This window comes from Argiope bruennichi, chromosome 3, assembly GCF_947563725.1.
Source record: "Argiope bruennichi chromosome 3, qqArgBrue1.1, whole genome shotgun sequence".
NCBI classification, from domain to species: domain Eukaryota; kingdom Metazoa; phylum Arthropoda; class Arachnida; order Araneae; family Araneidae; genus Argiope; species Argiope bruennichi.
In genome coordinates, this window is record NC_079153.1 from 52,829,771 (window position 1) to 52,855,138 (window position 25,368).

General features: G+C 27.8%; 1 protein-coding gene across 2 annotated transcripts in view; it reads left to right on the forward strand.

The window, feature by feature from the left end:
• The first annotated feature begins 20,955 nt into the window (after positions 1-20,955).
• LOC129963640 (potassium voltage-gated channel subfamily B member 1-like) overlaps positions 20,956-25,368 on the forward strand; it is a 58,248-nt gene continuing 53,835 nt past the window's right edge. For both annotated transcript variants that reach the window (XM_056078129.1, XM_056078130.1), the window contains exons 1-2: positions 20,956-21,227; positions 23,980-24,968. In XM_056078129.1, the coding sequence (XP_055934104.1) occupies positions 24,219-24,968 (750 nt within the window). In that variant the 5' untranslated portion in view covers positions 20,956-21,227; positions 23,980-24,218. The remainder of the gene's footprint in view (positions 21,228-23,979; positions 24,969-25,368) is intronic.

The following is a 25,368-nucleotide window of genomic DNA, read 5'->3' on the forward strand; positions in this document are numbered from 1 at the left end:
AATAAAATAAAGAAAAATGAATGACATATTCTTTTTTTTCCCTACCACTCACAAAGGACACTATCAAAAAGATAAATGATAGTTTCTGTTTAATATTAAATTAAACGAAGTATTTTTTTTAAAAAAAAATAAAGATGGTTATTTTGATGCAATCCAAAATTATAAACTTCTTTTTAAACACAGAAAATAAATCATGCGTACCTTATTATGCTAAAAGTCTCAGAAGATACTGTTTGGCATAGTGCCTGGAATAATTCATTTTTATAGCAAAGCTTTTCTTCTCTTTTACAGATGTTCTTTCACTTTATTTGACTTATGTGTAATATTGTAAGAAATATCATGATTTTATTCAACTATATAAATACATCAAATTTGTATAATACCTGTTTTCCTTTTGTCTCAGAAATTTATTCTCCACAATTTAAAAATATGAATTCTTCTGCGACTCTATTTTAGAGTCATATAAAATAAATAAATTTAATGTTTACATTAAATAAATTTAAGAATGGTATGCTTAAAAATATTATGGTTTATTAATAATTACAACAAAGGGGCTAATAAAATTTGCTACAACAAAGGGTAAATATAAAAACATCAAACTGCAATCTATTTAGAAAGTTCTAATCACCTTTGGCGAGCAGCCTGTTGTAATTTGACCAGTGCATTTAATTTTTTAAAAAAATATCTTACGCATAAAATATTTATGATTCTTCCAGCAATTTCTTTGCTCCAAATTTAAATAGTAATAAACCATAATAAGCCTTACATCTATTATTTTCTTAGTATGCATGTATCCTCTTAAATCACATATCAAAATCATGTGAAAGTCCTTTTCCGTCCACTTATTTAACATCTAGTTGTGTGTTTTTTACTTTATGCTTTAATTTCACCTTCTTACTCTTCATGTTTTGTGGCTTCCAGCATAAAATTGATGCAATTCAGTCAACTTGCTGAATACACCCAGCAGCATGTAACTAGATGGAAAACATGCGGAAAAAAATTAAAGAATAACTAGCACAAACATTCAGTGTATCGGGTTTATTTTCTAATATCTGTAATATGTCTGTGAACTTTACTAAGATTCCCCCAAAATTGAATGAAATAAAATCGAACACAACACTCGGATAAACATGAAAGCGATACATAAATTTGAAACAAAATTAGTGAAAACGGTTTCAATTCATGGCATATTTTTTTAAGAAACTGAGATTCAAATTCATATCCTTCGCTCCAAACACGAAGATTCTACCGTCTGAATACTTACAGTCCATTAACCACAGTTTGAATTTAAAGTGAAATCGGGAAAACGAATTCCTTTTGATTCAAGAAATAAAGCTATAACTAATTGAGAAAAAACGCAATAGAACCATCTGCAATGTTTCCAAAACAGATAAGAGAATTGAATAAGAGTCTCATGATGGAAAACTCCCACAGTATAGAAGAGAAATCAATAAAATGTTTCTCTTATAAAACTGTAGTCGTTGGGCCCTACGAAAGACGCGATGTTCTGCTGGATTGTTCCAGTTTTATCAAAATTTAGAAACGGTATTAACAATAAAAATAACCGACAAATAAGTTTTTAACTGAGTTGTCAGTATATGTTGTACATTCATAATTGTTTCTAAATATTCCTCTGTCTATAGTTTCTTTGTCTTAAATAATTTCAGTATAATATATGTATTACATCGCTTTGTGGATTCAGCATCATAATTCGGCTTTCTACGTCGTGGAATATTTTGTGGAAATATTAATTGTTCTATATTGTTTAGTTCTCCATAATGCATTTCCCATAACCAAATCAAATAAACCAGTCTTGTAAAAGGAGAAACATGTTTATTGGAGTTTATAAAAATTCATATGGGCAATTTTTAGCTGTTGATAGGACTTTCATAAAGAAAAATATCTTGTCTTAATCCTATCTTGTTTCAATATTGATATTACTAACTCAGAAAATGGTTATCATCATACAAAAACCAGACATTTTATAGGACAAAAGTTTGGTGTCTATTCAGGCCTATTTCCTGTAAAATAGCAAGGTGAAACTGACCTGCCAGACTTTTCTGATTAGATTCTCTCCAGCCTTAAATATTGAAACTAAAATTATATATTATATCTAAAACAAATATCCAAGCAAAATAAAAGAAAAATTTCCTGTCATTTTTTCATGAACATTTTTTTCCAAGTGAACGATATGGTGCGATCGTGAAGATATCTCAAAGCAAAATAATCGAATCACAACTGCATAAAACAATTTTTCCAAGACAAGCCATTACACCATTCGCGTATTCTTGCTATATCTTTTAAACTCCATACACAAAAACATCAATTCTACAAATATTGCTAAAATTCGGTGACCTAAAGTTGAACAATTTTAAGTATTTAAGTCTAAAACTATCAGAAGGCCTTTTCTGTCCATGACTCTAGTTTGCTTTCTATATGTGACTTCACAACTAAAAAGATTACTTGGAATTATTGTATGCCTAGATCTGCCTTGCACAGGACAGTTAGATGTGCTTTGAAATGCCTCAAGAAAATAATCGGACTATTGAAGCCAATTATCTTTCCTTTACCTTCATAAAGTGTTTTCTATTCATCTGACATTAACCGCATACTATTTCTAAATATGGATTTTATCAATTTCGGGGAATAATATAGATTAAATGAATGGTATTCAATCCATTAGTATCTCAAGATGAAATTCCATTATATTTAAAAGATCAAAGATGAACTTATTCATTAATGGTGGCGTCAATCGCTTGGTCTAGACTTTTGTCTTAAAAAAAAAGAAGAGGTGAATTGAAATTACCCGTCTGAAAGACTTTAATGAGGAGCGTGGTTTAAACACTATTCGAAATGGTGATCATCAGTCTCTCATTTTATTATTGTTTTAATCGTAATTACAAATAAAAGATTTTATTGAAAAACAATTTGGAGAAAAATATCTTTATTAGATAAATTTATCTCTTAGTATTATGTTTGTTTTTTGACTATAAAATTTTTTGTTTAAAAATATATAATGATAAAAAGAAATTCCAGAAGTTTATCAGAACATGACCTCAGAAAAGATCTTTATAAAGCATAAGTGTATAAAAGACCACATGTTTTTATCAAGTAACTTATCAAATTAAAAAAGGTGACATAAGATGTACTTATATTTTATTGAAATTATGAATGTATTTATTTTATTTGCCATTTCATTCATATATTTTCATTCATCTATCATATTCAGTATATTTTAAAGTCATTTTAAAGCTATGATTGGGGGCTCTAATTTCAATAACAAATTTTAAGTTATTCTAATTTCAGGACATTTTTGCAATAAAAGTGATTAAGAAAATTCGCATTCAGAATTTCTTTTAATTTAACCAACGGAAGTAGTCTCTCCGAAACTTTCTTGCATATTCTCTAAATATTCTCTCTTTCTAAATATTCTTCTGTATCCTTAACCTACGATATTGAAGAGCAATAATTATGAAAGCCTTTCAGACTGCGATCTTCAGAGATTTTTTCGGCGATTAATCGCTTGGTTGCGGTTTATACAAAAGTATCAGAAAATCGAACGTATATTTTAGACACTGTTTTCCGATCAATTAAAACTAAAATTTCCCTCAAAATCACAATTATAATCACAATAACAAATATAAATTTCATATATTTAAATCATTGTGTTTTGAGTTATGTTTACATTCTTGTGTAAGCAGACCTCAACACCATGACGGATTTGGTTACAAATTTGTAACATATCTATAGTTTGGATTTTAAATCTATGTACCAAATTTTATTCGCATAGCTCTTTTCTTTCTGCAGTTATAGTGTTCACTCATACTTAATTCTCACAGACAATAAGCTCGATAGAAAAAGTAAAGAATCGCGTATTTTTAATTAAATTCCCTACATGCATGTACTTTTATCATATAAAAAATGCATCTTTAATTCTCAAGATATGCAATAAAAGTATAATGCTTCGCACTTTTATGATAAATTAGCTGCCTTTTACCTAGTTATTGACTTTCCTGGCTAATAAATTATTAACATGCAACGTATTAATTTAAAATTTCACCTTATTATTTGGATGAAATAAATTTTGAATTTGATGGAATGAATCTAATTCAAAATACGGAGCGGGCAAATAAATAAATGTGTATACTATGAAATAGAAACATAAAGGAAATCTTATTTCAGAGTTAATGTCCAAACAATCTTTTTTTTAAATTTTAATTTTAAAACTAGCAAAAGCACGAGACTTAATGTTTTGATAGAAGAATAAAATTTGTTTAAGCTTCATTATGACAATAAAAGATTGTTACAAATCATTATCAAATTATAAAAAAAAATTATTAAAATTGTACGAAAATGAAATTGGTATGATTAAAACTTAATTTTTTGAATTTTAAGATAAAGAAAGAAAAATCTCTTCTGTAATTCAATTTTCCAATTTTTTTTCTTAATTTTTAATTTATTTGTATTTTAACTAATTTTAAATTGAAAAATCGACTTGGCTTGGAGGAGTGATTATATATAAATCAAGGACAAAAGCGAGTTTGTCAAATATTACTAAGATCAGACGAAAACTGCTGTGCTTGCAAAATAGCAAATAAAACTGGGAAAACTGCTGGAGTTATTGAAGCTGAGGAATCTATTAAAGTTTTATTTTTTGTTATCTTGAAGCGAAGGTGGTAAAGCCTGGCAAGCAGAGATGAATTATTTATGGGCTGTAAATTTTCATATGAAAAAAAATATTGAAATGGTACAGTGGTTGAATATGATGGACTGCTTCTTTGGTTTTCCTAATCTTTATAAAAATGTTTAGATGTTTTATTTAGATTTTAACAATTGTTTTTATTACTCAATAATAATATATTAATGCCAGTTCAAAAAAAAATCTTTATTATATGAATTTGTATTAATAGTACTAATTTGGTTAAATCAAAATTTCTTATTAAAATTTCTATTATAAGTCTTTTCGTTTATACGTTGTTTCACTTTTATTGAAAAGCCGTTCCTTGAAAGACGTAGAAATCACGTTTCAACTGCATTCAATTTCAACCAATTATAAATATTATTACGGATCGGAACAATTTCTCATAACAATAATATTTCATTTCTCATCATTGAAAAGCTTACTTTATAACTTGGCTTAGACCATGATAGATTCACCTTATTCTTTATTCATTTAATTATCGTTATTACAAACTTATATCACTGTTTCTTTGAAGTGAGGACAAACTTGGGGGAGTGATAATATATACATCAAGGAGAAAAGCATTGCCTTAGAGGATGATATCCTGAACCCTGCAGAGTCGACGAAAATCTTAAAAATACTCGTGCAATTTGTGGTATCAAAATAGGAGACAAAAAAAATGCAGTAATAAGTATAAACCTCTTGTATCTCCTATATTAAAAAAAAATTATCTTTCCCTCTTATATCTCGTTATATTTTATATTGAATACAAGCTCAACATAAAATATAAAGAGATACAAAAATTAGAACAAAAAAAGATATTATTTTATAGCATGATAATAGCATAGCAGGTGGAACATTCTTGAGTGCCAGAAAGGGTATGAAGAGAAATGATTATAGAAGTTATTTGAAGTTGCCGTGAACTTCATTTCGCAGTTAATAAGGGTGGAGGAACGTTTGTAGAACATGTTGAAAATTTTCCAAATATGTTAGTGATGTTTGTTTTGATGACAATCAAAGGTATGAGCACCTCTAGCGTCTTCATAAATACATACTTCATAAGTAATTAATTTAAAATATCCCGCCAAATGAAAAAATCAAAGGGATTGAAGAAGCCACATAACACATACTTTATCGAATCTGTAGTATGGAGGTAATTTCACATCTATCTATATAGCTTAATAACGTGCTTCGTGTTCTATTGTGCTATGACTAGTGCATCTTAAATAAGTATTTTCATCGAATAAATGTGTCTCGCTACTCCATGCTCTTTGAAACTGGTTATAATCCTTCTAAGTTTGCCCCTAGCTTAAGAAAACAGTTTTTATAATATATTTAGTCTCTTGTTGATTTGCTTTAATACATTCTGTTTATATTATATCCAGCTGAAAGATATAAATATTTGAGTCAATATGTTAAATTCATAAATGAGATTATTTATTAAAGAATTTGTCATAATCCATTTCCTTACTTCCTTAAATATCTTCAGAAATAATTATTTTTGAAACTTGAAAATAGCACAGTTATTCTAGAAACATTTTTAAAGATCAGAAAGATAAATTTTGTTTAAAAAATATTAATTGCTATGCAAACCTGATTTAGTTTTTCGGGATTCCTTAGCTAATTCAAATCTCATTCCTTCCCTTTTTACCATCTAAACAACCAAAATCATGTTTTTAATTGATTTTATTTAATCTCTATGTAAGCAGTTTCCGAATTCCGACTAATTTAAATTTTTAAAAAACATTGAATTGCGAGCTGCATTCAAAGGAGATAACTCCGATAACATACATATGAAAAAAAATCCAGCATTTAAAAATTATATTATTCTTAAAAGATTACAAAAATATTTCATTATAATCTAAATACTGCTTAATTATGGAATCGGGTGTTTTTAAAATTATATGGAAACATAATTATATAGTATTTTAAAACTATAGATCATATTTATTAAAAGTAATTAGAATATTGCTGGGATAATGGTCTAAAGTTTAAACTATACTTGCTTTAAGTTTGAATAATTTCGAATACGCTACCTTAGTAAATTAAATAAAAATTAAAAACTTGAATTCTCTGAAAATGTCACACAAAAAAACTGTAGTTCCCAGGGCCTCTAATTTATGGGGTACCAAGGCAGTTGCCTATTTTACCTATTTGATAAATGTGTGTTAATATGTTTGCATATATAAGTAAATTCAAATTAGGAAATAAGTTTTCGTTTTAAATGCAAAAATATATTGTAATAAACGAATTAGACAAAAAAAAGAAAGTATGCTTTAATCGCTTGCAACGTTTTCCCGTTTTATGCATGCTGCTTTCTTCCATATTTTTCAATACATTAATCGGAAAACAAAACAAAACTTGAGAATATATTAAAAAAATTGTTAAAATTATTAAATATATAGAATTTCTTAGCCCAATTTTTTATGATTCAAAAATTCTATCACTCAAAAAGATACTTTACAAAAACTTTTCGTATTATTCACCATTTTATTTTTCTTTAAAACTTTTCGACATCGTATACCGATTCATCTGCTGGTTCCTGTAAATTTAACGAACTGTTTGGTTACAAGCTATACCTACACCACCTAACCATCAGAAATGAAATATTTACAATGATATATCTATGTGATGAAAAGTCGAACTATCTGTATGAGACAGGAAGCATTTATCAAAATCCATAATTGAAGAGTTTCCAGCAATTCTGATGTTTTTCCAACACTTATTATTTCTAGCACTGTTTCATTCCGTTCATTTATTCATCTACTCACGTACAGCACTTTGCGTGAAAAACGACACAGTTCCCTTGTGTTAAATAATGACATGCTTGACTTTTTTTTACATGCTCCCCTGGGTAGTAAATGTAGAGCTCAACCATGACGTCTGTTGCTCGACATCAAAATTTTATCGTCGTTGATTGTTGCTTCTTCTGAACTGGAATACGTAATTGTGATAATAACGTGTGGTTTAGTGGCATGATAATGGTTAAGGTATACCGCCTTACAAGGTAGAAGTTTTCTGTTCCATAAATAAGGTCGAGGTTTCCAATTAAGAAATGGTAAGAAATGTTAGAAAAGCAAATGTTTCCCGTGATTAGAATAAATATTTTTTCTCTCTCAATTTAATTTGATTCCTTAGTACTATGATTCGAAATAAAAATTCATACTGGATGGGAAGATTAGCACGTGGCTTAACAGGGAGCCAACAAGGCAATTAACAGTAGATCTCAAAAGAGATGAGGTTTGAACCAAAATGGAATTTGCAGGAAAAGCCCTCATTATTTTGAATGATGAGTCAGAAAGAAATATCATACACAAGATTGATAGCTGAAACTTTTCAAGAAAAGTTTTGTGGTGAGGGAAAAAAAAGATTGTTAGTAGCTTTCGGTGATCAACTGTTGGTTCACCCAATTATTAGAATTATTGCAATCATTTCAGTAAAGTATAATCAATATATTTTATCATAACAAATGAAAAATTATTTTAAATTATGCTTACATAATAATACATTGCTTTCTAATTAATTAATCCTGCACAGAAAGTAAAGAAAATAATAGGCGAACCAGTCCAATTCTTGAGGCTGAAAGTTCTGTAAAAATTTTATTGAAGGTAATGAAATGAAAAATTAAATTTACACAAACAAAAATGAATTGTCGTTTCTCCGCATATTAAAAAAAATTAATATTAAATTTACTGAGCTAATTATTTACGGATGGTCAAATATATTCTAAATATAAAAAAAATGAATAATAATAGAAATTTTAAAATACCTGTATTATCATATATATTAGATGAAACTATAATACATTGCTTTGAAATATTTACTATAAAACGAAATTCTTAAAATGAATACCAAAAAATTATTAGACATATCCTCTCACCAGCATGTGTTGACTTTTCAAAATTTTCCCATTCATTCTCTAATAAAAGTGTTATATTCTCTTGGACCTAAACCTTGAATGTCATGAGTGCCAAGATTTTTATTTTCCGAGACCCTTCTTGAGTGATTTGTGCTTCATAGTAAGGCGAAAAAAACGAGTTTGAATTTTGGACACCTATTTTTTCGATTGAATAAATCCAAAATTTTACACAGCACTACAATTTTGAGACAAGATTGCATACCAAAGTGCATTTGTTTAAGTGACTGCATTTTTGAATTATAGTGTTTACATTCATTGACTGACGTATTTCCGCCTACGCAGCTGTCAAGAGCGCTAAGTTGAATAGGGAACTGCAAGCAGGAAGAAAAGGTGTTAATAAGATATTAAAATATAATTAGCCCAATTGTCAAAAAAATACAAATTCTATAAGTAACAAAATGTATATTTACACTGAATGATTAAAATGACAAAATGTATATTTACACTAAATTATTAAAATCATTATTAAATAAATTAAAATATAATTAATTATTTATAATAATTGAAATATTACATATACTTAAATGGTTGTGCTATATCCTATTGGACATGTCATAATATAACTTAAAATAATAGGTTTTGATTCTATAATTATTAGAATCTTATCAATCTTTTATAATAATTAACTGAATTTATTTATGAATAAGTAAAATGTTTTAGCTAATAATTATTTTTAATTTTTAAGCATTTAATTACTTTAATAATTTTTATGTTATATTATGAAAAATAAATGAATGATAGCATATACTTTTCTTAAGTGTTATATAGAATAAAGCATCACGAATTTCACGAGTCTGTACTCATATTTTGATTTGTCAGGCATTATAGACTAAGTGTAGTTCGAATACTTTTATTCATTATTATTACAGTTTTACATGCAATAACAGATAAATTATTTAATAATATAATAGTTTCAATTATTATTATTTTTATAATTAACAGTAATTTTATTTTATAATTTAAATACGATCATATATTCTAACCTGAGCTGTTAAAAATTTGTTTGTTGTTTTGAATTAGAAGAAGTAATTGGCATTTTACAGCAAAATTACTTTATGGATATCTATTAAATAAATAACAATTATTTTCAACACACTATTTAATAAGTTTTAAAACCGAAAAATAATTAATATCAAATATTGAAATATAATAAAATAAGTAATTAAGAAATCTACTTTCCGGGGCCCTTCTTCTGCCACAGTGGCTTCGCTCGCACCTGCTGCACCTTGTCTTCAATTCGCCCCTGGCTACCACGATGGTGAATCTCACGCCCATCAAAGGAAGCTGCCGTTTGTTCGTCGGACTTTCCCCCTTCAGGCATGTGGGAGAAATTGAAAATTTGAAGCTCGCTTATTTCCTTTTCGATTTTCTAGCTTTTTAAAAAAATTCTGAATAAGATTGAATTGAATAGACTTGTCATTCTTTGAGGCTTTATCAACGTCACTTGGCTCGCGGTGTAATAAGAGTAGGGCAAAGAGCAAATGCCTGAGCGCAATTATCACGGAGCACGAAATCAATTAACTTAGCTCAGAAAAAGGGCAAGTTTTTTTTTTTTTTAAAGATTACTCTTTAAACTTTTAACATTCGTAATGGTTCTATACAAGTATGGAATAACACAAATACAAGTTATTTTGCAACTTCGGGTTCAACTTCTGTTAGTCTTCTCCAAACAGAATAGTAAATAGTTTACATTTCTAAGAATTCTGAGATATGATTATCTCTCTAAGAAGGTGGAAGCTCATTAAAATCCTTTTCAAATAATTATGTCTCGGTGGGAAGATAGGGGTGCTTTCCTCATATATTCTTATAAAAAGGAGGATATTATAGCGATGAATTCCGCATAGTGTCTCATAGTGCACACGGAAATAAAATGTCTTTGCCTCTCCATTCATATTCATCGGATATTGGCTTCTTCTGAAGTTTGAAATAAATTATTATAAACTAGCTATTACCCGCGACTTCGTTCGCGTGGAAATTTTGATGTGTATGTATGAGAACTGACGGTCTGATCAAAATGTAAAATGTTATCAAACCGTATCATTATAGTTCTGTTGAAAGCAGAGTCTGATATGATATAATCAAGAAATTTGTAATTGATTGAGAAAGGTCTACGGGAAAATTCCAACATTTATTGTTATTCTAATACCATAATGTATACAGCATTAAGCCCTGGTTTGGCCCTGGGATTTGTTGATCGTTATTGTAAAATAGAAAATCTAGTCCGTATTTCTTTAAAATCATGTCAAGTCTATTTTATTTATCGATCGAGTTTGAGTTTTAAACTTTTAATTAAAATGAAAATACAGTTGTCAACAATCAGAACACACTGCGCTTGCGTGAATTTTCAACGCCAGTCGGCGTAACGCAAATGCGTGAATTTTCTACTCTAGTTAGGGTAACGCAATGCGGATTAGAAATTTTTTTATTTCCTTTATTCTGTTTTATTTTATATTAAAAGTACTTTAGAATTAATCTGAAAGATCCATTAATTAACAATTTTGGATTTTAAATGCATCAAACACTAAGAAAATGAACAGAATCATTTGAAATAATCGGTCAAAACCATATTAAGCCTAGCCTCTTTAGCGTGAGAAAAAAAAACTGAAGCCCTATTCATTTGGCGGTGGGGAAATGAAGACTTTTGACGGCAAAGTTAGTTTTTAATTAATAAAAAATTAACCACTCAATTAACCGGAATAAATAGTAGCCTGTGTCTTATTCGAGACTATAATCTATCTCTGTACTAAATTTCATCCAATTCCGTTCAACCGTTCTGACGTGATTGACTAACAAACATCCATCTATCCATCCAAACTTTCACATTTATAATAGTAGTATAGATAAATTATGTTTATTCGAAATAATTGAATTAAATATTACTTAATAAGCTATTGATTATATATTATAAATTAAATTCATTAAATTTAAATTATTATAAATTAAATTTATTAATTTTAAAAAATTATTCAGATATTATATGAATATTATTAACTATTGAATTGAATATTATAGTTTTTTTTGTTATAATAAAATTTGATAATTAATATTTTAGAATTACATTTGGCATGTGTATTTAATTAGCAAATAAATGATTTAGATGGTTTCTATTACATTTTTTTTTTTATTTTCTAGATATATTTATTTGTAGATTTCATATGACAGTAATTTCATTTAATTTTAGAGTAAAAGCATCTATATAATTAAATTGTTGTTCATTTGAGATATAATTTGCTAAAATATATACCGGTTGATCTTTAAAGCCCTTTAAATTCAAAACGACATCTAGTCAAAGAAGTAATGCGTACCTATAGTATTGTGACTGTGTTGAATTTATTGAGGCAGGCAACAGCGCCCCTAGCGGAGAAATAAGTTACAAAAAAAAACTAAAAAAATAAAGGAGATCGGTCAAAAAGTTCAATAAAGAATACATTTTTTTTTCACTTTTTGGTAAACTCTTTTTTTTAAATCACGGAACGTTTATTATTTTAATCGCAAATATCTCCATCAATTTTATGATAACTCCATGAAGCTTTTTCTTGTATATTTATTATGGTATAATACGCATTTTTCAAATGGACATTTTGGTCCATCTTCTTATTTGAGTTATTTTTTATTATTTCCTTATTTCGCTTCAAAGGGTTCGCTAAATAAATTCAGCACAATCACTTTATTATAAGTACACGTTACTTTTCTGACTATAAGAGAATCTATCTTGAAATTAAAGGCTTAAAAGGACATTACTGATCACTCTGTTTTCTAATGTTTAAATACAGTTTAAAGCTAAGTAATGTGTAATTATATTTTACAAATTAAGTTTATGTTTGACCAATGATAAGTAATCTTAATTAAATCTCATCTTTTAATGTGTTTGTCTAATTCTTTTATAACAAAGATGCAAAACATTCAATACAAAAGTGAAAATATTTTCCTTTTTTATATATATTTAAATTTATTTCAAATAGTAATGCAATTCATGAACAGTTCTTTTCCGTAGTTTCCTATTTATTACTTTGTTGTTTGAAGCAAATAAGGCTTTCAAAGTACCAAAAACTAAAAGAATTCAATAAATAAATTAAAACTTATTGACATTATGAAATTAATATAAATAAGCACTGGGTCACCGGAGGCTTCTAGTTTATAACAATATGTAATATTGGTTGAGAAACGTTTGATGTATTAGTATTCAGAAAACTGCAATTTCAATGTTAGATCGCCCTGTTATAAAATTTCGGAGGAAAATAAATTCCCAATAATTTACAAGAATAACAAAAATGTTCATTTCAGTTTATAAAAAGTGGGGGAGGAAGTGTTTTTTTGACATATGCTCTTGGAGCTATTTTATATAGGTAGTCTATACCTCCACCTCCCTTCTAAAGTTTCGAGAGATATCAGAAAATAAAACTTTGCCGTCACCACCCTCCTTTCAATCTTAGCAATTGGACCGAGTTCACCACTTTTATTCGTCAATAAAAATATGTTGCTAACCAGAGTCTTCTATGTTTATTTATCAAGAGCTGTTAAAAACCGAAAGCGGCTATGAATTTTTAAAAAAATGAGAATATGGTAGGTAGTTGATTTGACTATAGTTTATAAGTTGAAAAATTATGATTAGTGCATACTATGCCATTAAATTAGTGCATACTATGCCATTAAATTAATGCATACTATGCCATTAAATTAGTGCATACTATGCCATTAAATTAGATATGCTATTTACATAGAATTATACCATTTTATATCCAATCATTAAATAAATCATTGAATAAATATTTTTAAAGTATGCCTTCAACGATAGACGGAATCAGCGAATTTCATTATTAAGAGAAATTCAATAGTTTTTGTTTTGTAAAGGCTTCACGTATACATCATATTCATCAGAACATTTATTCATACAAAAGGAGTGAAATGATATGCATAAGAATGAGTATTTTTCATTTAAAATGAGAATTATGTTTGTTAGAAATGAATGTCAGCTAAAACGTTTGATGTCATACTGGATGGTTTTTTGATTAATGAGCACAAAAAGGAAGAATATCACTTAAATTATTTCATTCAATAATGACATAAAGACTTGAAAATACTTGGCATGACAAAACTTTTCTTATTCTCTTGTTGGAAATAAAAGAATGCATTCACTTTCACTAAGTTAATTGAGATTTCGTCATTTGTACAAAATATTTTCTTTTTTTCGTTTCACCTTCAAACGAATTTATTTATTTATTTGTTTGTTTGTTTTAGCAGTTCATTGTTATTACTCATACCCTTCCAATTAAAAAGCTTCATTTTCCTATTAAATTGGCAAAAAAACAACAATTAAAAATAGCAAAATGGATGTTGAATTCATTTCTGTCTTTTGAAAGCACTATCTTTGATTAAAATTTATTGGATTTTGAATCCATTTCAACATTGGTGACGTGCATTATGGATTATTAGCATATTCACTGCTATAAGTAAGAAGAGACACTTCTTGTCGCCTTTCTTGGAGATGGAGAGCTCTCGACGCTTTTTTTTTAATTTATATTACAATATCAGTCCTTAAAATGTAAGAGATTTCGTCTGGTATTTGTTGACAAAAATTGTATCGTTACTTACGAAGTAAGTTTATAAAACTACTTTATATATTTTGTCATTTTTCTATCTTTGGCTTACAATTGATTCTTTGAGAATACCGACTGAATTTGATTTCGATTAAATAAATCTCTTAAGCAAAACTTGACGCCCATGATTCTTTTTATAAAGTATTTTTAGGTACCAAATTACAGAAAGCAGTGAAATTGTGTTAATTTAATAGACTTCCTTTGTTGTAGTTCCTTTGTTGTAGTTGTTAATAGACTTCCTTTGTACACATAAATCTTTGTAATGAAATCAAGCATAATGTCATTTTAAACATAATTGCCCAGATAATCTACTTTCTAATTGCACTGTTTCGCGATATTGTCAGTTTCTTATTTCTCTCGTAAATTAAATCTTAAACAGAATAGAAAAACAGAACAGAATCTTAAACAGAATCCTTTTACTTTCTCGCATGCGAAATATAGGGAAAGAATTGCAATCGCCAAAAAATTCGAACTCGAGATTTTGACTACAAATGTAATTTTGTGCCAAACTTTTGTCAAACAAATCGGTTTTTAAGAACGTATCCAAAACCCAAATACTATTTTCAGATACATTTAATAGCATTCCAGGGATTATCTACCGGAAAAACTCGCCGAAGTTCAAACGATATATTCAGTAAAAATGCTAAATTTACGCCAATAATATTTCGTAAATTTTCTACGACAATGCTATGGAAGGCATTTTCTGTGATAACATTTTATTATAAAATATGCGAGAAAATTTTTCGAAGACCAATCCCGCTGGTTTCAGCAGTTAATTATGCAAAAAAAATAATAACTTTTAATGCCAAAATTTAGGAATAAAAATTACGTTACAAATAAATAATTATCATTAAAAAAATTTTAATTTTAAAAAATATAAAAATTATTCTTTTTTTTAATAATACTCGTATTTTCGAAAGTTATCTTAGAAAAAAACGTCATAACCTGGCTTAATTTTTTATTAAATTTTATTTTCAAAACAACTTACAGAGAGGTACTTTCCCATCTTTTTAAGTTAGTTTATACTAAATTTTCTGCCCTATAAAACGCAAACACACGCACACACGTTCTCCTCTATTATTTGTTCATATTCTTGCCTATAATCCTTCTGTTTCCTCCAAGATAAATGCACGATGAAATTCAAAATAAAATAACTTAACAGCGTTAGAATCCGGATTGTAGTTGTCATTCCCTTGAAACTTGCAAGATGGTCCCTAGAATTTGAAAAGTTCTTTATGTTGACAATAACAGATAAAAATATCTTGTATTGAAATAAGGTAAATATTGCTTCGCAAACTTTATCAAAGTACACTATTCATCATCAGATTTCCGAGTTAGACTTTCAAGAAATAGCAGCGTATGCATACATGCATACGTTTAGTGTGTGTGTACGTATGCATGTACGAGAGAGAGAGAGAGTCAAAATATTTTTTTAAAGATTGTCAGCATTATAAAATAAATCGTGAAATGGCTAACTGCTATCATTAAAAAGACAAAAAACATTTTTTTTTTAAATCTTAAAATGACAAAACAGTTTTGTGCAATAATAATTTTCGAAAATATGGTGAAAAAAATCAAAAGTTTGCTTTGTTTTTATAAATTAAAATTCTAACTCTAATTGATAAAAAAAATTATCTCATCTCATCCTCTAAAGTATATTTGTGCCGCATTTGATTCTTCATTTCAAGTCTTTTACTTTGTGTATCATCAATACACGCATGCATAATCTCGTTAACTGTTGGCAAATACAGAGATTTCCATATACCTGGGTTTCTCTTTATTCAAAGCAATATTTCAAAAATCGAACTCACATTTTGAAATATTAAATAGAAATAAAGGAATATTTTAAAAAATCATCTAAAATTATTCAAAAGTAGTTAAGAAATATCTAGAAAAGGATTAATTTCTGCTCAGTAATAATTTTCTAAATATTTAGACAAATTTGCATCGTTTAAAATCTTAATTGGCATAAAATAACAAGGTGATATTAAAACAAACAAACAATCTCAAAAATATCAAACCAGTGGGGAGGAGGATAGAAATATATTAATTTTGTAATAAATCTTTATATGATTGTAATTTTTATTACAGAAAAGGAACTAAAAATTGAAAAGGATTTTGATTTAAACTATTCCAAAATTGATGTCAAGGGAATCTATCCTTTTTAGAAATAATTTATGAAGTTTATCAGTATAATTGGAGGGGAAGGAAGGACTCATAGCAATTTTGCTTACGAGAACGACATTATTTATATTCTCATCTTGAAATATCTTTTTTATTTTTTAAAAAATAACTTTTTTTTTTCTTTGTGTAATGTTGTTGCTTGTGTATTGTTCTTACATCTTGTGTATGTTTCTTGTAAAAAAAAAAGAATATACAATTCGTTCCTGGGACACTTTCAATTTATATTTAAGCTTAATCTACATTAAACTTTTCTTACCCAAGCTTAGCACAATTATTAAAGGCTAATAGACTAGAGTATAAAAAGATTTAAATTTGATACCTACTTTTAAGGGTAAAATAAATTTAATACTATTGCCTAAATTCTATATGACTGTATGCCTAAATTCAATATTTTTATAATACCTAATTCAATATAATTCCTAAACTGAATATGACTGTATGCCTAAATTCAATATTTTTATAATACCTAATTCAATATAATTCCTAAACTGAATATGACTGTATGCCTAAATTCAATATTTTTATAATACCTAATTCAATATGCTTAATCAAAAACTTAATTCAAGAAAATTTCGAGATAAATCTAATTTTTCTGTTTGTTACTATAAGCAGAAAGAAAATGCACATTATATTATTTTATGATCTACGTATTGCTCAAAGAGAGAGAGGGGAAAAAAACATTTTTATTTTACAGAAATTCTGCTATTTTTAGCATGTTTTTACTTCGTTTTCAATCATGTTCTATACATTTGCACACTTAAAAATATTGAAAATATTCAACAATGAACAAAATAAGAATAAGAATAAAGGCATTTAAATATACAATTAAATTTTACAATCTTAAAATTCTTTCTTAGCTCTGCATTTGTAGATAGTGCCTTCTTGTGTGGCTTTTAGCAGAATGCTTGTAATGACTTGCAGAAATGTTTATAGCGGTTTACATGCAAATAAAACCGCTACAAACACTTTCATTTCAGCATCCCGTAATTCTGGTACATTTCTCAGGCGAAAAACCCATTTTCGTATTTCATTCACATATTATATGTAAATTTTGCATTTTATATTATTCAGTTTGTTTGAAGTCATAAGATATGACGAGTACTAAAATCTCTGTTGTACCTATCTGACTTGTTCTGTCTATGCCGGTCTTCGCCCGACTGTTTGTAATTTACTTGGTCGGGTTTCTTTACTTTGAATACCTAAAATCGAAACTAGCTTCAGGCATGGAATTTGGCATGTGACCTTACTTGCATCTCCTTGTGAAATTTTGGACGAAATGCACTTGTAACAATTCTGTCAGTGCGTCCACCCATATTCATACGAACACCATAAATCAAAGGTCAAATATTTAGATAGATGCAATTTAGGGTATGGCCTTATCAACAAAACTGTGGTTCTAGATTTTAAACGAATAAAAACAAAATGATTATTGTCTTTCTCCCTCTGTCTGATCTTGAGTTTTGAATGATGTAAAATAAAAATACAGCAATCTAGAAAAATGAAATTTAGAATACGATCTTATCATTGAGATTCTAAATATTTATGAAATTTTGATTTCAATCTGAAGTAAGGAAGATTCCAAATTTCATAGTATTAACAGCAAAATCTGCCATATTGTATTATAATGTTAAAAAAAAAAAAAAAAAAAAAAAAAAAAAGGTTGGATGAAATCTGCCATTGGCATTTTTGATTAGCTCTATGTTCTCAGAATCTTAAGAGCAAACAAAAATATCATTTCCAATTGAATCCAACTTTTATTCGGGCCATCCATGCTAACAACAAATCCTACCGTATTTTAAGCTATTCTATAAGAACTTAAATTATTCGACAGAATTATTGTGGATGTTATTGTAATGCTTTTTAAATGTGAAATTGGTCATTTTTATTCAGTGAGATAATATGATTAAGAACAATTCGCATCTACTTTTCGGATTAGAAAAAAACCAAAAAACAAAATGCCTGTAAAAATTTCTAAATAATGTAAATTTAATATCACCCTTCAAGTATAAAAGCTTATAATCTGCCAGTAAGATTTATATTTGCAGGCATGAAGCCAATGTTTATTTTTTCTAAGTGAATAAATATGTTTCATTGAAATTATACTGAACGATTTACAACTAGCCTTTGATATTCATTTTAGGAAAAGAAATAGGGAAAACATAATAATTTTTTGGATTATTTGTTTTGGTTATTCATTTTATTTTTAGATCAGCCAAGCATTTGTTTTAAGGTATATTACTTGTACTAAACTGTATGCTCATTTTTAAATAAGAACATTAATGCATTAAATGCTTATTCAATACAAATATCAAAAGTATTTCAATATTTCTAGACGCCTGTGACGGCCATTTGGTTGGACAGGATTTATTGTGTTATGCATTTCCCTAATTTTGGTCCATATCTTTGTACGTTCAATTATATCACAGAAAAGAGACATACATATTCAAAAGAGACAAACATTCATCTTTATTATGAGTAAAAACAGAAATAGTTAAAGAACTTAACATTTTATGTAATATGTTTAGGCATTTTTACAATTCTTCATATTTAAATCATATCCGTTGTTAAATTTATTATTGGTTATTTTTAAAAATTATTAAATCCATCGTTAAATTATTTAATGCTTATTTTCAAAAAAAAGTATATCTCTTTCTAAATATAATATAAAGATTGATTCATAGGAAGTCTATAGAATTTTAATTAAATAGGCTCTTAATCTCTTTAATCTGTCCGTGTTCAATGTTACAAGATTTAAGATATCTGACTTTCATGAAAATTCAACAGAATGATCAAAATAATTGTTTTCGTAAGTAAATCTCCAATCTTTTAAAAAAATTGATGCATATTATTTACATAATCCGATAGTAAAACTTTTCTAAATGCAGTTTACATTCTCTTTTCAATATTATTTATTTCTCATTTTCTTTAAAGCTTAACTTTCAGCACTTTCCTTTAATTTTCTAAGATTCATATTTTAAAAGTCTTGCTTTACAAAATGGACAAAATTTAAAATAATTATTTACATTATTTCATGCCTTGAACCTGTATTACTTATTTTCTATAACTGTTGTTAATTTACTGTCAAATTTTTTCTGTTTAAATTTTATTAATCATTATTTAATTCTACAAGCGTCACTCTACTTGATTAATGTTTTTCTAAACCACAAAAAGGCTAGAATTTTTTTAGGTTTTTTTTTAACTATAAAAATAGATTTTTGAATAATTTTATTGATTTTTTTTATTTATCTCTATGTCTTCATATAACTGAGTATAACATTTAGTATTGCATTCTTTTTAATATATTGTTATCAGCTTTTAATAAATATTTTGTTTCATTGTATTACAGAACTATTATAGCATCTACATATTTGTAATTCCATTTCTAACAAAATAATAATAATGTTTTGTAATGCAATATAAAAAGATAATTATCTATTAACATTATAATTTTGTTATAATAATCTATGGACTTATTTTCTCTATAATGTAATGAAAAGTTTTCCTAAATCCTGCAGTGTATGTATAAAAAATTTAGCGGAAATGTTTTATCAAATTTATAGTATTAAACATAATAATATTGATATGGAAATTATTGGAAATTTTTCAAATATAATTTGGCTTGCTTCGATTACTTGGAATGTTCAGATCATTATTTGATAAAAAGGATAAAGCCGTTACCAGGACTAATTATTGTTTCATTCAAATTATGTAGAATTTTATGTTACTTATTTCTAAAGAATGTCTGTTAATATTATCTAATTCGAATTATTGATTCATTTATATATAACTACGTATTTGATATTTGTGATTTAATAAATCATTTGTTCTCACTTTTTTAGTGAAAATGTACTTCATTTTATATAATCTATTGAAATGGTATTGTAAATCTTACAAAAAAGAGGGGGTAGATTGTTTTCTCTCCTCAGAAATCTTATCATATCCAATTTTATATTCTTTTAAATAACAAATTTATCTTTTCAAACATAGAATTTTGATTAATTATTTCATTAATTTCCATTCCATTATGCAATTAAACCACTATCTTTTTCATGCTTTATTAATCATAATATTATATATAGATAAAAAAAATATTTTAAACTTTTCTTTAATATTTCGCTAATAAAAAAAATTGCAAAAGGATTTTTTTTAAAAAAATTTTTAAATATATTGTTACAAGCTTCTCCATACAACCCCCCCCCCCAAAAAAAAAAAACACTGCCCACGTCCGAAAATTAATAATTAGTCAGTCAGTGCAAACCATTTACAAATCGGCAACTTTGATTATTACACAATCGCATTAATTTTTCTACCATTCGCCGAAAATCAATGTCTCTCTCATTTTCTTCCAGGAAACAAACCATCAGTTCTCAATTAAGTAATGGGAACCAGGATAATTCAGATCCATGGATCCTGCAGTATGAATAATACGAATTTTACTGCCACACATGCATAGTATATACACGTTTTCCGTTAAGTACTAATCGATCTGAGGGAAGCACAGCGCTAGAGAACACGGACATGTTCCGTTAACCTGTGGAGAAAGCAAGTGTATCAGTAGAGTAGTGAGAGCCGACTCGTGAAGGCTGTTGCTCCTTCTAGTCAATTATTCTCTTTCTTTTCATAGCCACTTATACTTCCATAGAGCACCCTAAACCTTATGTTAGACATCCCATCCACTTTTGTATTTGGAAAAGCCAACAGCAGTGTTGTATTGTCCGATGGAGATCACGCCGTTCGTTGTTGGAATGTTCAGCGTTTGGCGCAGTTCGTATCCGCTCAGCGCTATCATGGATGCTTCAGTCCACGGAAGCAGCTGAGAGCGAGGATTTGATAACGAGTCGGGAAGGTAGTTATGGCTCATCTTTTCATTTGTTGTGATTTCTCGCATGTTCTTTATCTCATTCTGGATGTGATGGTGGGTTTAGTTATCGAATACTGTACTAGGACAAAAGTCACATTTAGCAGTAAGATGGATTGTTATGTAACTGCAGTGTTTATTGATTGTTGACTAAGAAGCGGGTGTTGTGCATCTCTTGTTCAATGTGATGAACTGGCAGATGCTGCTGTTTTGATCCTTATCCCTTTATCTACCAAAACCTAGCATCCTTTGCTGCCTTTTGTCGAATGATTAAAAAGTGCAGTGGGAAAAATGTTCTGGAAAAATATCGAACAACAAATGTGTAAATTTATAAACGTCGTAATTCTTTTTAGAGCGGAATGTGTGACATATTTGTTTTTAATTTATGAACAACTTGGATATTTTGTGGTATGTATAGGACGTTATAACGGGATTCATCTATTTGAAAATTTATATTTTAGAACAATTCTAAAGTTTATTGTTTGATTATCGTTTTTTTTTCTAAGTTAATAACATGATTTACAATTGTATATGAAATTTTAATGTCTATTTAATGTAAATTATTAACAGAATTTAGCAAGAACGAGCTTTGTAATTTTAATCGAAAAAAATTAAATTATTTTAGTTACAGTACTTGTTCAGTGCTTGGAAAAGAAATTAAAATAAGGATTTATTTTATTCGAAAGTAATCTCGCAAATAAAAATAATCGACTCTCTTTTGAAATATATTATTATTATTATTATTATCTTCAGTTTAATTTTAATTATTTATGTATTTCTGGACTAATTCTTATTATTTTTTTAACATTTTTCATTAGAACTTTCTCTGTATCAATTATATAAAAAAAACTTTAAATGATTTACTCTGATTTTACAAAAATCAAAATTATTTTTATTTCTGTTTTTTTCTTCAACAAGTAAAAGAAAAATGAAATTTAGAGTTAAAAAGATAGATGCTTCGAATCTAAATAGAAATTTATCACAGTTTTCAAATTTCTGGGAAAAGTTTGATTTTATTTATCAATAGAAAATGTGTTATTATCAGTTTAATTAAAATCAGTTCTTTTTTTTATTAGTAAGTATAATTATAATCAGTATAAATAAAAGGCAAATTGCAGTCTATTTAAAGCCTATGTTGGAAAAAATGAATATTTATATGAGTCATTGTATACAAACTAACATCTCTGTTTATTTTGAAAAAAAAAGTTATATATTTAATTATGTAAATGAATTAAAATTAGATTTTCAAGGTCATTCTCTGAAATACTTCATATACACCTAGAATCTTTTATTGTCACATTTCCTTTTATATGAATCCTCATTGATAAACTTTATTTTTCTTTTTATTTGAAAATCAAAAACAGAATAAGAAAAGAAATGTTTGATTTTTTATGTGTGTGTGATATTTACAAATTAAAGTCCAAAACTTAATAACAGATTTAAAAAATTATTTTCAAAGTTATACAGCAACCATTCTGACTGAAATATTATATTTTTATTAATGTTTAGTTATTATAAATATTTAATATAGTGTTGAAATTATGAACTTCTGAAATATTTTATTGAACTTGTAAAATTGTTAATCCTGTAAATAGTTTTAAAAAAAAAACTTTCTGTCAGATTTTAAAATCTCATGGTATAGAATTAAATTAAAAATTTTAATTTTATTTACTTGAAATTATAAATTGTAAACTTTTATAACATTCAAGTATGGGGATTTAGTTGTGTAATATTTTTTTTTCTGGATTCATCATGAATAAGATTTTCTGGAAACTTTTTTTATTTAATTGACTCTTGAGTGTTGCTTTTTTTAAGCTCTCTTTATTTAATATATATATTCTGTGTCAGTAAATAGTAAATTTATAGCAAGGACATCTTAAATTGATATAAAATATTTACTTACAATTTGTGAATTCAATACTATTATTACAAAGAGAGAGACAAATAAAAAGAATATGTAAAATAACTGAATTTTCATTTATTTGAATATGAAGAATAATCTTTCTATTTACTTGCTATAAAATTATAATATCTTAATTATTTTTTAAATAAAAGAATGTGTATCAATAAATTTGCTGCAAAATAATATGCTGTGAAATTCAGTTATAATAATAATTATTATTTTTACATAGAGATTAGAATTTATTGACCAATTTTTTTAAATAAAGTATTTATTGTATGTGTGTTTAAAATAATTGACCACATTATGTTTTTTTAAAAAAAAAAGAATGGTTATATCCTGAAAAATTATAATATTACTTCAGAAAAATGTTGTCCATTAATAAATATTTACTAAACCTGCTTTAATTTTTTTTTAAATGAACTGTCTGAACACAATGCCATTTAATATTACAAATCATTCATAAAACTTCAGTTTAGTTAAGTGAAATATAAATATATTCACAGTTTAAGTACAGTATCATTGCAATATCATATTATAATGACTGTATTAATTTGATATTAACAACTTTATAATATTTATGTTGAAAAAAGATTCGCCATTATTATGCAAGAATCTTTCATGTTATAATTATTTTGTGATAATTTGAAATACTATTGTGAAGTGTGTAACCTATCTTTCAACAAACTTCAAATGCATTCACAGTTCTTTTTGAATATTCTAATTTTAATAAAAGAAATTTTCATAATAGAAATTTTAAGTAATATATATTTAAAATTAGCTAATGCATTCAGATTGTTTTTTGTTATTTTTTTTCTTAATAAAACTTTTTTTCTACAGTGAACATTTCCAATGTGGTCATCTGGAACAGCCATAATGCAGAGGCATGTTATCACACATTTCTTGGAATTCAAAGTACTGTCTGTTCCAGTGACATAATAAGAAGTGATGAAGCTCCGCAAACGTGCACACCTCCAAAATTAATCAAAACCAATGAGTAGCTTGTCTTTTCTATGTGTCAGTGTGACTGTTGGCTGTGATTTCAGCCCTCCTTGCCCTGTAGTTAGACGAGGAGGGCAATGAGGATGACTAGTTCGGACAAAATGGAAAAGGCGAGCTCTGGATTCTCTACATTGACGCCAGCAACGCAACAAAGCACCTCCACCCCTAACCCTACAGTACCACCTCCACCAACGATGACTCCCCATCCCCAGTTTGCTGAAGAGGTACAGCCATATGGTGTCCAACACCAAATTATGGGCCCTCTGCAGCAACAAAATCGTGCTCACTCCAGGTCCATGTCGTCTCTACCTCAAGAGTCGTTCATGATTATCCGGAGCAAAGCGCTCAATCGCAGAGTCATTATCAATGTGGGAGGAGTAAAACATGAGGTTCTTTGGCGAACTTTAGAACACTTACCTCATACCAGACTTGGGAAATTGAAGGAAAGCAACACCCATGAAGCTATTATGGAATTGTGTGATGATTATAGTTTGGTTGACAACGAATATTTTTTTGACCGTCATCCTCGTTCTTTTAGCGCTGTAATTAATTTTTATCGCACTGGTAAACTTCATTTGGTGGAGGAAATGTGCGTATTGGCGTTCAGTGACGATTTGGTATATTGGGGAATCGATGAATTATATCTGGAATCGTGTTGTCAGCACAAGTACCATCAGAAGAAGGAACACGTTTATGAAGAAATGAGGAAAGAAGCAGAATCATTGAGACAAAGGGAAGAAGAAGACTTTGGAGTTGGACGGTGTGCACCCTACAGAAAATGCCTTTGGGATTTATTAGAAAAACCAACATCTTCATTGGCCGCCAGAGTGAGTATAAATGACATGTAACCAAAAGACGTGAGGAAAAATCTTTTTTATTATTTTTAATTGATGTATTTATTTTCAGTGCAGAATTTCAATTGCATTACACAAACTGATTTTGCTTTTTTTCTTGTTTTTCTTTCTCAACTTTGCATGTGTGTTAATGCTTATAAATTATTATACAAGATTAGAAAGATATTCAGTATTATTTAATTTTTTAAAACTTTTTTCAACACAAATAAGTATAATCTGATGTTAATTTTTCTGTTAAAAAGTAAGCTTTAAATATTTGAGTATTAAAAGGCTAGGACCACTGCTAAAGAAGAAACATCTAAAGATTCTTACTGCACTTTACTGTTTACTGTCTGCAGTGGCTGTTTGGTCAATGTCAGAAAGAGAGGTAGTA